The sequence below is a fragment of the Erythrolamprus reginae genome, chromosome 3 (assembly GCF_031021105.1).
Source record: "Erythrolamprus reginae isolate rEryReg1 chromosome 3, rEryReg1.hap1, whole genome shotgun sequence".
In the NCBI taxonomy this organism is placed as follows: domain Eukaryota; kingdom Metazoa; phylum Chordata; class Lepidosauria; order Squamata; family Dipsadidae; genus Erythrolamprus; species Erythrolamprus reginae.
This window is the reverse complement of record NC_091952.1, coordinates 199,773,646-199,795,447: the sequence shown is the minus strand read 5'-3', so window position 1 is coordinate 199,795,447 and position 21,802 is coordinate 199,773,646. Positions and strand designations below refer to the sequence as shown.

General features: G+C 36.0%; 1 protein-coding gene across 1 annotated transcript in view; it reads right to left on the bottom strand.

The window, feature by feature from the left end:
- DLGAP1 (DLG associated protein 1) overlaps positions 1-10,799 on the bottom strand; it is a 130,344-nt gene extending 119,545 nt beyond the window's left edge. The window contains exon 1 of the mRNA XM_070747582.1: positions 9,846-10,799. Coding sequence (XP_070603683.1) covers positions 9,846-10,799 — 954 coding nt within the window. The remainder of the gene's footprint in view (positions 1-9,845) is intronic.
- Positions 10,800-21,802: the final 11,003 nt, after the last annotated feature.

Sequence of the window (21,802 nt, the reverse complement as noted above, 5' to 3'; positions counted from 1 at the left end):
AAGAAACCTATGATCATTTTTCACACTTACATTCTTGCAGCATCCCCACAGTCAAAATTCAGACACTTGGCAAATGATTTATATTTATGATTGTTGCAATATCTTGGGGCTCCTTTTTCCTTCCTTCTGACAAGCAAAATGAGTGGGTATAGCCAGAGTCATTTAAAATTGCGCCACTAACTTAACAACTGCAGTGATTCACTTAACTCTAGCAAGAAAGATCGTAAAATGGAAAACTCACTTAACAAATGTCTCATCTAGCAACCTGAATTTTGGCCTCAATTGCGATTGTAAATCGAGAGCTACCTATATTCAGTAGAAACAATCAAAATTAAATAAACTTTACCTGTCTGCTCTGTGTATTTTTATGTGTGTGAGTGTGTGTATGTGTGTAGGTACATGTATTTATGTATGTATATCTATATATATCTATATACCGTATTTTTCGCTCTATAAGACGCACCTGCTGATAAGACGCACCTAGATTTTAGAGGAGGAAAATAGAAAAAAAATATTTTGAGCCAAAAAGGGGAGAGGAAGAGAGGAAGGAGTGAAAGAAGGGAGTGAGGGAGGGAAGAAGGGAGGAAGGAAAAGGAAAGCAAGAAATGGAGGGAGGAAAGGAAGGAAGGAAGGAAAGAAAGAAAGAAAGGGGGAAGGGACAGGAACAGAGGAAGGAAGCAAGGAAACTTATGAAAGGGGAGAGTAAGAGAGGAAGGACTGAAGGGAGGGAGGGAAGAAGGTAGGAAGGAGAAAGAAAAGAAGAAATAGAGGAAGGGAAGGTAAAAGAGAGAAAGAAAAAGAGCAAGAAAGAAAGCAAGAAAGAGAGAAAGAAAGAAAATGAAAGAGAAATAAAAATAGAGAGGGGGAATGAAAGAAATGGAATGAGGGAAGGAAGGAGAGAAAGAAAGCAAGAGAAAGAAAAAAGAATGAAAGAGCAAGAGAGCAAGAGAGAAAAAGAAAGAAGGAAAGAAAGAAAGAAAGGCAACTTCAAAGAAAGGCTCACTGAGCATCTCTCACTCTCTCTCTCTCTATCCCTCTTTCTTTCTTTCTTTCTTTCTCTTCCTTTCTCTCTCTCCTCTTTCTTTATCTCCTCTCTCTCTCTCCCTCTCTCTTTCTCTCCCCCCTCTCTCCCCCTTTCCCTCCCTCTTTCTCTCTCTCTTGCTATCTCTCCCCCCTCTCCCTCTCTCTCCCCCCCTCTCCCTCTCTCTTTCTCTCTCTCCCTCTCTTGCTATCTCTCCCCCCTCTCCCTCTCTCTCCCCCCCTCTCCCTCTCTCTTTCTCTCTCTCCCTCTCTTGCTATCTCTCCCCCTCTCCCACTCTCTTTCTCCCTCTCCCTCTCTTTCTCTCTCTCCCCCTCTCTCTTTCTCTCTCTCTCCCCCTCTTTCTCTCTCTTCTTCTCACTTTCTCTCTCTTGTTTCCTTTCTGTCTGGGCAGATGGCTGCCTTCTGCCTTGGGGCGCGATTCGCCCCCTCTCCTCCTCCGCCGCCGCCTTCTGCCTTGGGGCGCGATCCGCCCCCTCTCCTCCTCCGCCGCTTCCTGCCTTGGGCGAGCAATCCCGGAGTCCGGGACTGTGTGGCTTTGCGCCATGAAGAGGAAACGGCTCCGGCAGCAGGGAAAAGTCGGCCGTTTTCTCTTCATAGCGTAAAGCCACCCTGTCCCGGACTGCTCGCCCAAGGCAGGGGGCGGCGGAGGAGGAGAGGGGGCGGATCGCGCCCCAAGGCAGAAGGCAGCGACGTTGGAGAGGGGGCAGATTGCGCCCCAAGGCAGGAGGAGGCAGCGGAGGAGAGGCAGATCGCGCCCCAACGCAGGAGGTGGCAGAGGAGGAGAGGAGGCGGATCGGGCGGGCAATAGGGCAGCGTGGAGAAGCCAGCGGGGAGGCAGGGGCGGCCGCGGCTCCCTTTACTCCTACTGCCACACCTCCCCGCCCCCGCCCACCTCCCCGCGGGCTGGCAGGGGGATGGGGAGCGCGCGCCCGTGGAAAAGGGCGCTCGGGTGTATTTGGGGGTGCACGCCTGCTCACGGGCGCAGCTTACGAGGAACGGTGGGCCAGGCAGCAGCTAGCCAGCCAGCCGGCGGGATGGCGCTTCCGAATTCGCAGCCTCCCCCCCCCCCCCCTGCCTGCATCTTCGCTCCATAAGACGAGGCTGATTTTTCATCCTACTTTGGGAGGGAAAAAACTGCGTCTTATGGAGCGAAAAATACGGTATATAATCTTATGGATACATAGCTATTAAATAAGTTTTAAGAAGAGAATAAAAAAACCAAGAGTTACAGATACAAGATTATTGAACACAAAATATCTAAGGAACATACAGGTAGTCCTTGAGTTATGACCACAATTGAGCCCAAAATTTATGTTGGGAAGTGAAACATTTATTAAGTGAGTTTTCTCTATTTTGTGACTGTTCTTGCCACAGTTGTTAAATGAATCATTACATTTATTAAGTAAGTTAATAACATGGTCATTAAGTGAATCTGGATTCCCCATTGATTTTGCTCCTAACAAGATTGCAAAAGATGATCACATGACCCCAGGACATTGCAACCGTCATAAATATAACCATTCGCAAAGTGTTGGAGTTTTTGTTATGTGACCATGGTTATCACACTTCCAAATATAAAATTAAACAGTGGGTGATCAGACCCAGGACTCTCTTTATTGTAGCACTATGGATAGTGAAATTCCTAAGCCAATTTTTAAAAAAATTACAAGTATGAACTTTGATATGTTTTCATTGTCAATTAAAGATTTTCTTTCCTTCAAGAGATATAAAATACATGCACATAATGTAAAATAGAGTAGTAAATCTATAAGATACAAAAAGAAATAGAGGGGAAGGGGAAATAAAAGAAGAGAGGAAGAGATGATGTTAGAGGGAGATTGAGGATAGGGCAAAGGGTGGGAGGAGTCTGCCAAGTAGCAGATGTTTTCAGGATATGTGACATTGTGGTATAATAAGATAATGAGTGTATAGTCGGTTAGGTCCCACAGAGCTGGCCTTCTCCGGGTTCTGTTGATGAAACAATGTTGTCTGGCGGGACCCAGGGGAAGAGCCTTCTCTGTGACGGCCCCGACCCTCTGGAATCAACTCCCCCAGGAGATTAGGATTTCCCCCACCCTCCTTGCCTTTCGCAAACTTCTTAAAACCCACCTCTGTCGTCAGGCAGGGGGAAATTGATTCCCCATGACCGTTTTCGTTTATGTATGGTATGTATGATTGCTTTTTATATTGAGGGTTTTAAATTGTTTGTTGTTGTGAGCCTCTCCGAGTGTCCGGAGAGTGGCAGCATACAAATCTAATAAATAATAATAATAATAATATGATAGAAAGTAAAGTGATTGAGTATTAAGTTGGGTCAATAAGTCATATTTATCATGTGAGATTGTAGATCAATTGGTGTTTCAAAATAATTAAAGGATAGTTAAAGAAAATATGTTGCAAGAGTCTATCTTCAAGATCAAGTTATATATAGTAATACCTCGTCTTACGAACTTCATTGGTTCCCGGAGGAAGTTCGTAAGGCGAAAAGTTCGTAAGACGAAACAATGTTTCCCATAGGAAACAATGTAAAATCAATTAATGTGTGCAAGAAAAATCCGCCGCAAAAATGGTGCTCTGCTGGGTGCTGCCGCCCGGCTGTCACCTTTTGAAACAGCTGGGTGCTTCTCAGCGTTCTCCCAAATGCCAAACCCAGAGGTTCGGCAAAAGTTCGGGTTCAGGTTTGGGTGGCCGCCGAGAAAGCCCCGCCACCCAGCTGTCACCTTTTGAAACAGACGGGGGGATTATCGGCGTCCTCACGAACCCGAACGCTGAACCCAAACTTTTGCCGAACTTCCGGGTTCAGCGTTCGGGAGGCCGCCAAGAAGTCCCGCCGCTCAGCTGTCGCTTTTTGAAACAGAGCCGCGGAGCTGTCGGCCGGCCGGGAGGCTCAAACGGAGGCGGGGAATCCCAATAGGAGTCCACGTTTCGGCCGGCCAGGAAGGATGTCTCTGTGACGTCAAAGCTCCGCCCATGGAATTCTTCGCGGCTCTTTTGCCAAGCTGACAGCCGGGTGGCGGGGTTTCTCGGCGTCCTCCCAAACCCGAATGCCGAACCCGAACTTTTGCTGAACTTCCGGGTTCGGCGTTCGGGAGAGTGCTGAGAAGCCCCCCGGCTGTTTCAAAAGGCGACAGCCGGGCGGCAGGGCTTCTCGGCGGCCTCACGAACGCCGAACCCAGAAGTTCGGCAAAAGTTCGGGTTTGGCATTCGGGTTCAGGAGGATGTCGAGAAACCCCAAAAGGTGACAGAAGGGCGGCGGGGCTTCTCGGCGGCCACCCGAACCTGAACTTTTGCCGAACTTCTGGGTTCAGCGTTTGGGTGGCGGGTTCGTAAGGCGGAAAAATTTCGTAAGAAGAGGCAAAAAATTTCCGAACCCCAGGTTTGTATCTCGGAAAGTTTGTATGACAAGGGGTTCGTATCACGAGGTACTACTGTACTTGTTATATACTGTAATTGTGGTCCTAATACAGTGATATAGATTACTTTATGTATAGTTTAAGACCTGTTTTATTACTATGTAATGCCTTTCTTCCCCCTTTCCCTTTTTTCCAATGACCCTCCCCCACCCTTTTTAACGATTTAAACTCAATATACTTTCTTTTTAAAAAAGTTTTTCTTTCCTTCCACTTTGTTGAATTATGGAAGTTTTGCTATGAATTTGACTGTTTCCATTATTACATTATTTGTTTTAAAATAGGTACCATATTTTTCGGAGTATAAGATGCACCGGAGTATAAGACGCACCTTAGTTTTGGGGGAGGAAAACAGGGAAAAAAGGACTATGCCTCCCAGCAATGTGCCAAACAGCAAACAGCACAGATGATATACACTGCTGTATATTTCTGTGCATGTGTGCCTGACCCATAGAAATCGGAGAAATGTACATTATGGCAGTATATTAATGTCAGAAAGTTTTCTTAAAAGTAGTCAAACGAACTCCTCCCAATTATTTAAATAGATCTACACCAAACATGACTAAGTCACAATTTAACTCAGCTGTCTTATCTTAATATTAAACAGGACACTGCTACATTTCAGATTATACTTATACAGACCTTTGAAACTGATGTGGCTTTCTGGAACTATACATTATTCTCTATTATTTAAAAGAAGATACAACAGCACTGGGTCTCTTCAGATTAAGCATTTATTTTAAAAAGCTTCTTCATTTTGTTAAGCCTTCAAAAAATAAGTCCAATAATTTGAACATTCTATAGACATTTATAGTTTTTACTTTACCTCCTTGCATCCAGATTCAGCAACTGATTAGCACAAGAAAATAATATTCTGCCCCTGCCTCTTGCCTCCTTGCAGCTAAAGCTACACTTTAGTTTCACTTTCATTTTAGCACTTGCTTTACCTGCAGCTTCAGTCAGCTGAGAGTTGGGAAGCTTATAATGAATTGCTTGGCTTAAAAGGCTCTGTTTGCTGCAAGGAGGTAAATTGTTGGGAGGCAGAGCCCAAAGGGTGGGGTGGCTGGGTGGGTGGGACTACATTCGGTGTATAAGATACACCCAAGTTTTTAATGGTAAAATGGTGTGTCTTATACTCCGAAAAATACAGTAAGTGTCTAAAAGCTCATTGTTGCTCAATTGTGTAAATAAAAATGAAGTAAAATAACTGATAACCAAACGGTTATCTGAACATGGAAATACAAGTGCAAAATTATGATTGCAAGTTAAGGCTAAAATTAGCTAGAACTAGCTATGGAGCATACCATGTTTTGAAATAAAACTAAACAGCAGATAAAAAGAAAAGAGCAATGACTCATTCCCCACAATTCCTCACCCATCAACTGCAAAATATTTTATTGATCAAATCTCTTTTTATTGTCTTTTCATTAGTAAACAGCAAGTCATAAATAAGATTTCAGGAGCCAAGTCAGTAATTTCAAACTATTATTGCTATAACTAGTACATTTTGTTGATAAAAAAGACCCATCTATGTCACCAGGCATGGGGCAATTGAGAGATCCTCAGGCTATTATGGTTTATGAATGGTATGCCTGAGTTGTATGGTTTTTAATGGTATGGGTTTTAGATGTTTTTTTAAGTATTGGATTTGTACATTGTTTATTACTGTTGTGAGCTGCTCTGAGTCTTCGGAGAGGGGCGCCATACAAATTTAATAAATAAATAAATAAATTTAATAAATAAATAAATAAATTTAATAAATAAATAAATAAATTTAATAAATAAATAAATAAATTTAATAAATAAAATAAATATTATTATTATTATTATTAATAATAATAATAATAATAAATATTATTATTATTATTATTATTAATAATAATAATAATAATAATTATTATTATTATGTTAATCTGAACTAAAGTGAAATTATTATGACATTAAGAAATAAAACATCATTTCTGTAAAATGATGAAGAACCACTGTGGTTAGATGCACCCCCCCTCTACTTCATTACTCAAAAATATTATCTACAATGCCTTAAACATGACCTAAGTATTGCCCACAAGATCATATGCTGCAACACCCTGCCTGTCAACAACTACTTCAGCTTCAACTACAACAACACAAGAGCATGCAACAGATTCAAGCTTAATATTAACTGCTCCAAACTTGACTGTAAAAAATATGACTTTAGTAATCGAGTTGTTGAAGCATGGAACTCATTACCGGACTCAGTAGTGTCATCCCCTAACCCCCAACATTTTACCCTTGACCTCTCCAGATTCCTAAGAGGTCAGTAAGGGGTGTGCATAAGCGCACTAGTGTGCCTCCCATCCCCTGTCCTATTGTCTACCCCGTATCTCATATCTCTTCTCTCCTATCCCTATATCTTTTATTCTATTATCTCATTGATATATTCTGTTCCTATATTTTCTCCTATATTCTTCTTCAGTATTTCCACTATAACCTTCATTGTGTATTATTGTGTATTGGACAAAATAAATAAATAAATGAAAAATTATTGCATTGCCCTGTCTGGATTATATGAGACATCATTGATATAATATCATGTTAATTACCAATTCTATCAGTAATTTCAACCATTTAAAATATATAGATGTAAAACAGAATGAAAAACAATACTGAATTATCAAGATCAATGTTCAGTTTTTAAAAAAATGTTCAAACATAACTTCTAGAATGTCTAGAAGTTATCTCCAACTGACACAGACAGGTAATATATGACAATAATAGACATGCTAATCAGTAAAACTGCTGAGAGGCTTGAGTGTCAGTTGGGATTGACATTTCATGCTTCCAGTGCCATAATAGATTAATAAGAATGAAAAAAAAAATCTGCCCGATGATCATAGTAAATTCTAATATTCACATTCATTGATTGCAGCTAGATTAGTCTCATGTAAACCCGAGATGCTTAAATAAAGCAGCAAATGCAGAAAATATATAAATGCAGAAAAAATCATGCTCATTTTGTCTTTTGATATACTTTTCTTCATTCTCTCTGAATATTTATTTGCTACTACAGCAATCGCAGTAATGGAAAGGTATGTATTTTAGTGTATAAATTCTTCATATTCTAAACTGTAAAAATAATGTAATTGGACTTACCTAAAAATCGTTACATTTATAATCAGAATAAAATAACAATTCTTGACCAGTGTCAATAGTAAAACCTGAGAATTTCCCTTACTTGAAAATTACCTATTTGGAAGTTTTCCCCTTCAGGGAAATTAATTTTAAAAACCTGACAGCTCTCTTTGCTTAACACATTTGTTTTGTTGTATATAAACATTAGTGAGCATGGCTTCTTCGAGGAATAACAGAAACGTGATTTTTGCAAATATGTATGGTTTATAATTATAGAGTTGTTTGTTTAAGAACCTTCAAGAAATGTATGCTCCTATATTACTGTTACTGTTAAAATTACTTTTAATTTTACTTGATTAATAGAGTTAAACGATATCGAAAATACTCATCTTGTTCCCTAGTATCTTCCTTGTATCCATCATATTTTATTAACTGTCTCGGAATAATGACATTTCTTACTTCTTTCCAAATAAATGTCAACCTAAAATCTTAAGTTGCATAGCAAAAAGTAAGAACAATTTAATTACACATTCAATATATATTTAGGATGAATTTTATATATTTATATATTAACAGAATTTTAATCTCTAACAGGACAAGCATATACATATGTCCTCAGACATAAGCTCTATTAAATTATGTGGAACTCATTACCAGGTAGGCAAACTTGCATATTCATTTTATTTCAGTGGGATAATCCTATGATTTATATTATCCGTCCTTGAAAAATAGCCTATGCAAAAAGAGAAGTATATCTCTATCTGTCTGTCTGTCTTCACCTATGCACAGTCACAGATACACACACACTCACAAACACATACACACAATATCATACATTAGGTCATGTGATATGTAACTGACAAGTCTCTGAAGGTAAATCTGGCCTGACACAGAACATAACAGTATCATTATTTTGATTCGATCAACTGAATCTTCTTAATTCACTACATGATGCTAACAGTCCCTCAAGAACATAAGAATATTCAGAGATAAACATTCATATAGGACATATATCAGGCTGTTTTATATTTCTGAATGTGCCTTAAGATACAATGTTTTTTGCATTCAAAAATAACCCCTTAAAATTTGATACTCTGGTTCATTTCTAGGTCATCTGAACTATAAAACTATAAGTCAGCAAGACAATAAAATCCAATCCTTTACCTGAACAAGGAGATACAAGTGCAAAATTATGATTGCAAGGTGCTCATCAGGTTAAAAACAGCTAGCACTAATTATGGAGCACAAACCGTTTTGAAATAAAACTAAACAGCAGATAAAAAGAACAGAGCAATGATTCATACCCCACAATCCCCCACCAAACAACAAAATATTTTATTGATCAAACCTCTTTTTTCCTCATAGTCTTCTCTCTCCTTTGTTTGACATTACTCCACTGTCCATTCACAGTTAAGTGTGTCATATCCATTTTAAAAGAAAATGCATAAAAAATAATCCACAGATCTTTTACAGCTGAAACTGTGTTAATTTTCTGATGATCCACGTTTGCCACAAAAATTAACCGGCAGTATGATAGCTCCAAGAGCAGACATCTGATTCTTGACATTTAAAGATACAATACTGGTGAAAAATAGTGACGCTTTATTAACTGCAAACAGCTTGTGCGGGAGTCACTGATGTACTCTCAAAGAGTATAATCAGAACATTCAATAATTCCAGTCTTTCAACTTTGCATTTTTTCAGAGAGTGCTAGCTATTTATTTTAAAGGAATAGCAGCCAGGAACACCAACCTGGTCACTTCATATAATTATTTCCTAAAGGCTGTTTTGTATGTGACAAAAACTGACTGTAGGTTGCTTCATAGTATACAAAACACTGAGGCATTACTAAGTGTTTAAAGAATTTCAAGTTTTCATCACCAAAATAACATGAAGGCAGATCTCAAGATTACAGAAGCTAACAAATCTCTGTCCTGGGAATATCAGTCCATTGAGATTGTAATGCAAAACGAAAGCTTTACTACCTCTGGCTCCTTGTGACCCTGCTGTGCTGTTTTGTGTGCCTAGAGTGCCATTTTAATCCCCCACAATTATTCAAGGAGCTCTTGTTCTTTCCACATATTAAGAAAGTGAACCAGTTCCTCACTGTATGAATTCATTTGAAACACTGCTTCTTAGCAACCAAAATGCAGATTTATTCATAATTTGTATTTAGATTAACTCCCACTTACATCTTTTCATTTGCAATCTCATCTTAGTATGAAAAATAGACATGGAACCAAGAGCAGTACAAATAATCAAATAAATGACATATACTGTACCTGAAGATATTGGCAGGACCGTTCCTGTTGACAACTCTCTGATTTCAGTACTCCCTGGTCCATGTTCATAGATGCTTTTTGAAAAACTTCACGAGCTCTGCTTACTGTCAGAGTAGAGGACCAAGCGCTTTTTTTCATTAGTTGAGCATCCAAATTTACAGGCAGGTTTGCACAGGTAGAACATTTAACATCATTATTGCTTCTGGAAGGCTTTACTGCTTGTTCACTTAGAGTATTATAGGCTTCCATAAAGTACTGAGAAGTAGAACGATCAGGACATCTTCCCATGGTCATTATCCCACTTGGTCCATGATAAATGCAAACATCATTATCAAGGTTGTCATCTGAGCTCCACCATCCAGATGCATTTGACCTGGATTTTCCATCCGATCTTCTATCTTTACTTTTGCTACGTTTGCCATATCTTATACTATGCATGTCTTCTGGGCTTGCTTTGCCTCCATTGATGCTGCCCTTTGATGGGCCTTCAAGAGAATGAGATTTTGTGAAAAGCTTTTGAACAGAATGCACCAAGTGGCGGATCCTTCCTGGACTATCACTACGATGTTCTACAGCAGTCCTTTTGTACTGTAAAGTATGGTAGCCATCTCTATTAAGAGGAATCTGCCTTTCAAACTGGTCCAAAAGATTGGCAGGGATGCGATTACCTTTACTTGTTGTTCCATGTGGCACCAAAGCACATTCATCCTTAAGTTCTTTGTGGGAATTATAATGTCTCCGAGGAAATGTGCTGCTAGCAATCTGATCACTGTATGGAGCCATACATTCTCCTTGAAAAGAGTTTCTTTGAGTATAGTAAGTATGATCTGCAGGATGATGGTCCATAGGATTTAATAGATATGGTTTCCTATCTGAGTGATGTAACAGAGAGTCACATACAGGTTCACAGGCAACCCCATGATGGTGACTGCGACTGCCAGATAATCCTTTCATTATTGATGCAAAAAATGTCCCAGAGTCATCTGAATATGTGCACGTATTTTACTGATAGATCACCAAGAAATCCCTAGAAAAATGGAGAACAAGAATGTGAAGTGTTGTAATAATATCCATATTTGATTTTTCTTTATTGTATTAAAACATTGAGGCATATTGAGTTAATTTCTTATGAAAATCAGTGTGATTAAATTTATCATAGCTAACTTTCATTACAATGGAAATTGAACGCAATTAGTATCCCATATCCAAATTAAAAAAATAAATGGATGCTGTGAAAATTCTTTAAGAAGTCATGCTATTATTGGATATGTTTAAAGATACACACACATACACATACATACATAGATACATACATATACATACATAGATACATACACATACATACATAGATACATAGATACATACATACATACATACATACATATATACCCCCCACCCACATACAAATATTGTATATTTGGAATTTGTAGCAGTACTCATTGAAGCACAGTGGTAGGTACTACAAGTATATCTTGACTTACAATCATTAATTTAACAATCATTCAAAATTACAGTGGTAATTTAAAAAGTGATGTGCAACTGCTTCTCACATTTATGACTGTCACAGCCTTTCCCAGTCATGTGATCAAAATGTGGGTGCTTGACAACTGGCATGTTCCCTAGTGATGGTTGCAACATCCAAGTAAAATCAATAGCGGAAGCTATATTTGCTTAATGACTGTGCAATTCACTTAACAACCATGGCAGAAAGGTTGTAAAATTAGGTGTGAATGACTTAACAATTGCCTTGCTTAGCAACTAAAATGCCAGTTCTAATTGTGGTCATAAGTTGAGGGCTACCTGTATATTGGTCACATATAATTATTATACTAAATGAAGAATACAGTAGTTCCATTCTTAAGGAAATAGTGTATAAGAGTAGTATGTAGATTATGGATTGATATAACAATACTTCAAACAAAACAATCATACTTTTGTGTGTGGTTGAATCTCTCTCTCTTCATCTAAGTCCATGCAATTTGAATGTATGGAACTAATAACAAAATAGAAAAAGGAATTATTTGGTTGTGGGATATCTCAATTTATAGTCACACTGATGCATTTGTCAATGTCAAGATTCAGAGAATTGTAAAATCCTTAAAAAGGGAACAGTTATACTATATATTTAAAACCCTGCTGTTCTGTTCGGGTCGTATGTGACCCGAAGCCAAGTTTGAGTCCCTGTAAAAAATTTTCCCTGCATATCTGAAACTTGAAATTTCATGACTTTTCATCATTTCAGGGGTTCTCTCTATGAGAATTTTTTTGGGGGGGTGGGAGGTTTCTTTCTTGCTGAAAAAAAAAACCTCCCTAATGTTATGTTCCCGGGTCTATTTGACCCGGACTGCAAATTGATCATTGTAGGTACTTATATTTGGTCTTTTTGAAAGCTTTTTTCACCTGGAAACATGTTTGAACATTTCTGCACACAATGGAATGAAAATTGAACTGAAAAAATTAATCCTTATTGGTTTATTTTGCACATAAATGTGCCTCCCCCCCGTTTTTGTGAAAGGTTTTTTCAATTTATGGATAGTTTTGCTTGCAAAATGCAGTCTATTTTACTGCAGTTGGTGTGGGAATGGTACCTTGAACATTTCTGAATATAAGAAAAATATAAAGGAACTGAAAAAAATGATTCTTACTGGTTTTTTAACATCAGAAATAAGCCCCCCCCCCCTCGGCTGCTTGCAACCATTTTCACTTTTTTTTTTTAATGCTCCAAATCCGAAATATTCTTTAAAATCTTAGGCATCCATTTACTCAATTTAACAATGCTGATCATCAAAAAATATTTTTGGGGTGGTGGCTAATTGTTTTCTGGGCAAAAAAAAATCATAACTTCGAATCTGTTTCTGTTTGTATATGACCGGACCAAAAATATTTTTTTTATGTACTTGAATTTGATCTTTTTGAAAACTTTTTCAACTGGAAAACTAGTTTGAACATTTATGAACATAATGATATGAAAATTGAACTGGAAAAATTGAGACTTATATTTTTATTTTGATCAAAAAGCCCCTCCCCCCATCCTTTCTGAATTTCGTGTCAATTTCTATTTTTTAAGGCTACAAATCCCTAAGGAATTTTCCCCCAAAAGGTTTGATATACTAAATTGAACATTTCTGAATATAAGAAAAATATAAATGAACTGAAAAAAATGGTTCTTATTGGTTTATTTTTGCCACAAAAGGGACCCCCCCCAGCCTTGCTGTGTGCCATTATTGTCACTGTTTATACATATTTGTCTAGAAATATTTGGAATATCCTTTTGAAAATCAACCACATTGTAGCCAGATAACTAATTTTATGAAAGAAATCCATTTTACTAAAAAAAGTATGTAAGTTTGAAATTAACAGCATAATTTTTATATAAATTAAAATAACTTTATATGCAAGATAAACCAATATGCATCAATTTTTCCACTTCAATTTTCATATCATTATGTTCAGAAATGTTCAAACTACAAATCCCACACCAACTTTAGCAAAATTGAATGTATTCTGCTAGCAAAACTATCCATAAAGTGAAGACTATGTCACAGAAACGGGGGGGAGGCACATTTATGTGCAAAATAAACCAATAAGGATTAATTTTCTCAGTTCAATTTTCATATCATTGTGTGCAGAAATGTTCAAGCTACCAATCCCACACCAACTTTAGTAAAATAGGGCTTCCGGTTTGGTGGAGATCGCGGCAGGACGTGTCTGGCAGGGCTCTGCCAGGCGAATCCTTTTCTACCCCCTCCGAAGGTCGCATTTGCGATCGGATCGGGCCCGGATGGCCCGATCCATGAACAGGGGGCTCACTGCTGCCCGAGGACCCGTCGCCAGGACTCCGGAGGCAGCGGTTCGTCCCGCAGCTTCGGAGACGGGAGAACCGCTCCTCCTTGACTAGGAGGACCGGCCAGCGCTTTCTCCCCTCACTCAGTGGGAAGAACAAAATCAAAGAAGAGAAAGTATAAATATCTATATTTACATTGAAAAAGAATACAGCAGAAAGGACCTAAGGTAAAAATCTCCTTGTGTTTCGTGTCTAAAGTCAGAGATCGTAAAAGTTTCAAGTAAAAGTTTTTTTTTCCTAGGGCGAAAGTGAAAGTTTTTCCTTGTTTAAACCCATCCGCAAATAACAGCCGGATCTAATTCTTTTTTTCACTTTTACTTTTTCATCTTAACGTGAATTTTGGAACCTATAAAATAACTTTTTGACTTTATGATTTAATAAAATAGTTTAAATTTGATATGACTATCTAACTGCTAAAGGAAATTTCTAATGAGGAGTAGAATTTGTTCCTGATAGATTTTTAAAATCATAATGTTTTGGACTTAATTTTTTGAAGCGGAGGAATACAGCCTTGCTGCCTTTTTTTTACTTCTGCTGCTCTTTTTTACAATATGAAATAATTTAATAACTATGAATTATGGAATCTAGAGGAGATTGAAATTACTTCTTTTTTGGATCACTTACTGTTGGAATAACCTATTTGGAATACTTGCTGAACCTTTTGGATTATTTGCTGACTTCTTTTGGATTATTTGCTGAGAACTCTTTGGTTTAACATCTGCCTGCTGCACCAAAATTAACCTGACTCCATCTTGGGATCTGTTTCTTTGTTCTTTGAACTTGGAAAATAAACTGACTTCATTTTGAACGCAAGCAAACTTTGGATTTGTTTTACTCTTTGAACTTTGAACTGACATTAAATACAACTTTATTCCTTGAGATTTGGATTTCCATCTTCACTTCCTAGCAAACCACAGGATCTATAAGAAGAACTTAAGTATATAATACTGTTATTGTGTCTTTGAATAACTATCTGTTTCTTTTTCCTGAATTCTCTTTGACTTTCTTCCCTTTTTTTGGATATTTTTATTATTAGAAGAAGCTTGATTTGAACTATATGCATTGTTAAAAACCTTGGGTTCCTGCTCTATTCTTAACAGTTGAATTAAATATTATCCCCCTTCCTTTTCTCTTCTTGCACAACTCTCTTTACTTCATTTTTTTCCCTTCCTTTTTTTCTTCTCTCCTCCTAAAAGTTTTCTTTCCAATTCCTTTCTTTCTGTTCCTTATACACAGCTGACATTTCTTCCTTTTTTTTTTTTTCTTCTTATTTTTCTTTGGCTCCATTGTATTTGAAAAGCTACCTGTTTTTTTTTTCTTTTTAGCTCTGTGGCACTAAATAATAATATTTTTATTTTTTCCTTCTTTTCCCTTCTTTTTTCTTTTCCTTTGAATTTCGTTACTAATTGAATTGTTATTGAATTGGCATAGTCATATTATAAGGGAAACAAAATATATTGAATAGATTTGGAATTTATAGTAATTTCTTTTCCTTTTCACTACACATAAAATTGAAACTAACTTTAAAATTTGAAATAGTTGATTTTAATTTGATAATGTCCCACACCTCAACCCTTGCTAAAACAACCAAAAAACAAACCACACCAACTACTTTATCTCCACAAGTTTCACCGCACTCTTCTCCTTCGCATCAAGTGCTAACCATGTCTACTAAAGACAAAGACAAAGACAAAACAATGCAGTCCAACCTTGCAACTATACATGAAACTTTGAATACTCTGAAGGACTTTATGGTCAAGTCACAAGAAGATGCTACCCAACAAAGAGAGGCCATAAAGGAGGAGGCAACACAGCAAAGAGAAGCCATAAAGGAGGAGGCAACACAACAAAGAGAAGCTATAAAAGCTGACTTAGCAGAATTTAAAGTGGAGATGGCCCAAATGAAAGCTGATATGGGTGAGATGAAAGACCAGATAAAGCAGATTCAACAAACACTTCAAGAAAGTGATGACAGAGTTAAAAAAGTTGAAGAACAATCTGACAAAAATGAGAAAAGAATGGAATATCTTGAAGGGAGAGCCGATGAGAGATACAAAAGATACGATGAATCCATTATCCAACTGGAGATGCAACGAGCTTCGTACGGACTTCGATTTCAGAATTTAAAAGAGGAAAAAGATGAAGATTTAAAAGTGACTATGGCGGAACTCATTGGAGGTATACTTCAAGAGGACCCCATAGCTTTACAGAGAGAAATCGATGAAGTTTACAGAATCTCGAATAGCTATATCCGTCGGCACAATCTTCCAAGAGAGATACATATTAAATTTACAAGAAAGGCGTTGCGAGATGAGATACTTCACTACTCAAGAAACTCCCCGCCCCAACGCCATGGAGTAGAAATAAAGATATTAAAGCAAGTTCCAAGAAGTGTCAGAGAAAATAGAAGAGACTATCACTTTCTAACAAAAATTTTGATCAAAGAAAACATTACCTACCGTTGGCTTATTCCACAAGGACTTTCTCTGACATGGCGTTCTACAAGGTACAAATTGGAAAATGTAGATCAAGCCATGTACTTTCTTGAACAGAGTGGTTTGGGCCACTCCGACTACGCAAGTAACCAACAAGTGGTTCAACTACAACTAGTTCAACAGCAACCAGGGGAAAAACCACCAACTCAGCAAGAAGAAAACCTGGGGGCAACTGCTCAAGTAATGGAGCAGGACCAAGGTGCGAGAAGAGTTCAACCTCAGCGAGAAACTAAAAAACCCATTAAATGACAATGAATAAAGATTTTAAAATCTTCTCTGTAAATGTTAATGGACTTAATGAACCGAGAAAAAGGAAGCAAATTTTTTCTAAAATTAGAAATCAAAATGTTCAGATTGCAATACTACAAGAAGTGCATATTAAAAAAGATAATCAAAAATTACTGTTGAATCCCAAAATTGGAAAAATGTATGCTGCATTAGCAGACCAAAAAAAAAGGGGTGTAGTGATGTATGTCAAGAATTCTATAAATTCCAAACAAATATATAAGGATAAAGAGGGTAGGATATTGATTGTACAAGTAGATATTGAACCTAGACCTCTAGTGGTTGTTTCTATTTATGCTCCCAATGAAGACCAAATGACATTTTATAAAAATTTACACCAAACAATAATAGATTTAGCTATTGACAATGTATTGATAATAGGTGATTTCAATGCTATCGCGAATAGACAACTAGACCATTCAGGAGGGGGAGGTAATAAAAAAAGGGGAAAAGGTAAAAAAACAAGAAGAAATTTGTTACCTAGTACTTTTCAAAAAATGAAAGCGGAACTACTACTAAGCGACATTTGGAGGGAAAGACACCCTCACAAAAGGCAATTTACCTTTTACTCCAATCCTCACAAAATTTGGACGAGAATTGACATGTTATGGGCACCAAAAACGGTGGCAGAACAAATAAGAGAGGTTGAGATAGACGTTAATACATGGGCTGATCACAACCCAATAGTGGTCTATATGACGATGAACAATAAACAGAACAACTGGCGGATGAATAGATATATATTAAATGATAAGAAATATAAGGATTGGATTGAAAAGGAACTAAAAATATTTTTTGAAATTAATAAAACATCAGACACTACTCCACAGAACTTATGGGACACAGCTAAAGCGTATATAAGGGGTTTAACAATATCTTACACAGCAAAACACAATAAGGAAAAGAAATTAGAGTATTTACAATTAACAAACGAACTAAAACAATTAGAATCCCTATCGCAGCAACATACTAAGAACAGAGATCTAAAGACAGAAATAAACGTAATTAAACATAAAATTAGAGTTACAGAACAAAACCAACTAACTGAAAAGATCAAAAGAGCAAAGCAACATTATTTTGAACATGCAAATAAACCTGGCAGATGGTTAGCGTACAAACTTAGAAAACAGAGTCAATCAAAAATAATCCAAAAATTAGAAGATAAAGATGGTAAAATAAAATATGACACAAAAGGCAAGGCAGACATTGTTTATAATTTTTATAAAGAATTATATGCTAAAGCTCATGTTATCGAAGATGAAGTTTTTAACTATTTAGAGGCTTCAAATCTACCACAAATAACAGAAGATCAACAGGCCACCATGGATGGACCAATAACAATGGAGGAACTTTTAACAACAATTAAAAAACAGAAAAACAACAAGGCTACAGGCCCAGATGCCATACCTGCAGAATGGTACAAGATAGATAACGAAATAATAAGAAACCATATGTTAGAAACTTTTAATTTATGTAGACTGGAGGGGAAAATTCCCAAATCTTGGTCAGAATCACTGACAACCTTAATACATAAACAGGGTACAGAACCAGAAAAGATTAAAAATTATAGGCCTATATCACTATTAAATGTAGATTATAAGATTTTTATCGCCATTTATGCAGAGAGACTTAAAAGAGTTATAAATGGAATAATACACCAAGACCAAAATGGGTTTCTTCCAGGAAGACAAATTAAAAACAATATTAGAACTGTAATAAATATACTAGAGTACTATGAACAACACCCAGACAAGACGGCATCTTTAATGTTTTTGGACGCTCAAAAAGCCTTTGACAACGTTAATTGGATATTTATAAAAATGCAATTAAATAAAATGAGATTTGGCCCAAAATTTGTTAATCTAATAGACACCATATATTCAAAACAAACAACGAATATAATATTGAATAATAGCCAATTACCAACACTTGACATAAATAAGGGAGTTCGCCAAGGATGTCCTATATCACCATTGCTATTTATCATGACCCTTGAAACTTTATTAATTAAAATAAGAGCGGACCCCAAAATAAAAGGTTTAACCGTAGGAGATGAAACCTACAAACTCCAGGCCTTTGCAGACGATCTAATGTTTATAATTGAAGAGCCGATTACAACAGTTCCTACTTTACTACAAACCATTGAACAGTATGGAAATGTAGCAGGTTTAAAGATAAACAAAAGCAAAACACATTACTTGACTAAAAACATGAATAAAATACTAGAAACGAAATTAGAAAGTATTTCTGCAATAAAGATCGTAAAAAAGGTAAAATATTTAGGAATAAATTTAACAGCGAAAACAATAACATTAAAAAATGATAATTATATGAAATTATTAGCAGAAATTAAAAATGACTTAGCAATGTGGAATAATTTGAAAATATCTTTCTTAGGAAGAATTGCAACAATCAAGATGAACATTTTACCCAAGGTTTTATTTCTTTTCCAGACAATACCAATAAACCCAGGGGGTATCTTTTTAAAAACTCTAACAAACTTAGTTAAAAAATTTATATGGCAAGGTAAAAAAGCAAGGATAAAAATGAATTGTTTAGAAGATATTAAAGAAAGAGGCGGATTTGGCCTTCCAAATTGGAAACTATACTATCAGGCCGCTGCATTAACATGGCTTAGAGATTGGATAACTTTAGATAACAAAAGAATACTCGACCTAGAAGGACATGATTTAATGCTTGGATGGCACGCATTTTTATGGTATGACAAGGACAAAAATCATTCATATTTTAAAAGGCATACGTTGAGGAAATACTTATTAGAAGTATGGAAAGACATAAAGAAAAATCATTTTTTAAGTATCCCAGACTGGCTAGCTCCTTTAGAAGCAATAATACATCCAAAGTCTATAAAAGATAGGAAAATAACTTATAGATATAAAGAACTATTAAATGATCAGATGAAGCTTAAATCTAGAATTGAATTACAAGAAGAAGGCACAATAATAGATTGGTGGCACTATGCCCAGATCCGATCCAGATATCAGAAGGACAAAATTCTTTACATTTTTAATAAAAGTAAAAATCCTTTAACTACTTTAATCACCACCAATTCAACAAAAATGATAGGGAAAATATATAAACTACTTATTGCTCATAAAAATATAGAGTTGACTCTAAAAGATACTATGATAAGATGGTGTAGAAATATTGGTAAGGAAATAGATATAGACACATGGGAGAAAGTATGGACTAATAATTGGAAAATGACTAAATCAGTTTCCCTAAAAGAGAATCAAATCAAAATGTTTTATAGATGGCACCTTCCACCAAATAGGATAGCAAAAATGTTTCCTAAAACATCCCCAATATGCTGGAAATGTAAGAAGGATATAGGAACCTATTATCATCAATGGTGGACATGTGGTAAAGCAAAAATATATTGGAAAATGATTGAAAAAATGTTAAAAGAAATAATAAAGCAAGATATAGATAATACCCCGGAATTCTATTTACTAGGTGTTACAAATCAGACCTATAAGAAAGAAATCTTTTATTTAATTATACATATATTAACTGCGGCTAGAATAATATATGCGCAAAATTGGAAAGGGGAGGAAATCCCCAAGGAAGAAGAGGTTATAGCTAAAATATTAGATTGCGCTGAAATGGATATGATGACAAGAAGATTAAACGATCAAGAGGATACTAAATTTTATGAAACATGGAACAATGTCTATAGATGGATAGATAAGAAAAAATAAGATATATCCTTAGTTGTTTTTTTTTTTTTTTTTGTATTAGTTTTTACCTAGGTGATAATAATACTAATATTAGTTTAAAAGGACTTTTTGATGATTATGATATAGTAGTGTATGTATGTATAAGTACAAGCAATATACCAAGATGTATAATAGTTGAATTTAGCTTTATTGTTTGAATTGATTTTACTAAAGTAACTAAGATTATATTAAAGGTATTTTTTGGTAATTATGTTATACTAACCTTACTTAATACTCATATCAAGATTTGTAAAACTTTAACTCAAATTTATTAACTTTTTCTATTATAATAGTTAACATATATTTAACTATGTATTCTTTTTCTATACTTGAATGTATACTTTCAAAAGAAGCGGGGGAAATATACCCCCACTTTATGTTTATTGTTTGTATGTATTTGTTTGTTTTTATGAAAAAATAATAAAAAAATTAAAAAAAAAAAAAAAAAAAAGTAAAATAGACTGCATTTTGCAAGCAAAACTATCCATAAATTGAAAAAAACTTTCACAAAAATGGGGGGGAGGCACATTTATGTGCAAAATAAACCAATAAGGATTAATTTTTTCAGTTCAATTTTCATTCCATTGTGTGCAGAAATGTTCAAACATGTTTCCAGGTGAAAAAAGCTTTCAAAAAGACCAAATATAAGTACCTAAAATGATCAATTTGCAGTCCGGGTCAAATAGACCCGGGAACATAATATTAGGAAGTTTTTTCGAACAGAACAGCAGAGTTAAAACAATAAGTTCGACATAGTAGCTAAGGCACCAGGCTAGTAGCCACAAGAGTGTGAGTTCTAGTCCCACCTTGGGCATCAAAGTTGGCTTGGTAACTTTAGGCCAATAACTCTCTCTCTCTGCACAACCCACCTCACAGGATTGATTTTGTACGGAAAATAGGAGGAAAAAGGAATATTATGTACTATATATTGTCTGTCTTGAGTTACCTATTAAGTAATAAAGTAAAAATTTTCCAATAAGGATTGCTGAGATAATATGTCAGTCAGCCAACAAATTCTAGAGTTTTGAAATAATTAAAGTTCAAAATAAATATAATTTAGATATATCATACGGTATTGAGATGAGAAATAATATTTCCTTTGATAACAAGGCTGAGGAGATAAATTAGAAGGGGCTCAAAGGGATTTATTTCAATCTTTAATGTTCAGTATGTGGTCCCTTTATTCTTCTCAGTCTCTCACACCTGCTTTTGACAAGAAGTATTTCCAAGTATTCTAAAAGTATGTACTTCAGTGTAAAATAAATAGCATTTTGAGTAGTCAATCAAATGGAACACAATAGTTTATTCAAAGATCAGGATGATTTTAAAAGCATTTAAGAGCACCTCAGCAAGAATCAAGTCTTTTCAGTTACATAATGTTTACTATTTCTGACAATTCAATGAAATATTTTTCAGTGCTACCAACAATTTTGCAAACATGTTCTATTATGCTAGGAAGAGTCTTGTAAAATAGTCATTATTGTAGTTTCTGGCATGAATACCTGTGGATTCTATTCAGAACTGTTATCAAATGTGTTGTTCTGTCAGGCTCTCTGGTAGACTCCTCCCAAAAATTCACAGGTACAAATTTCA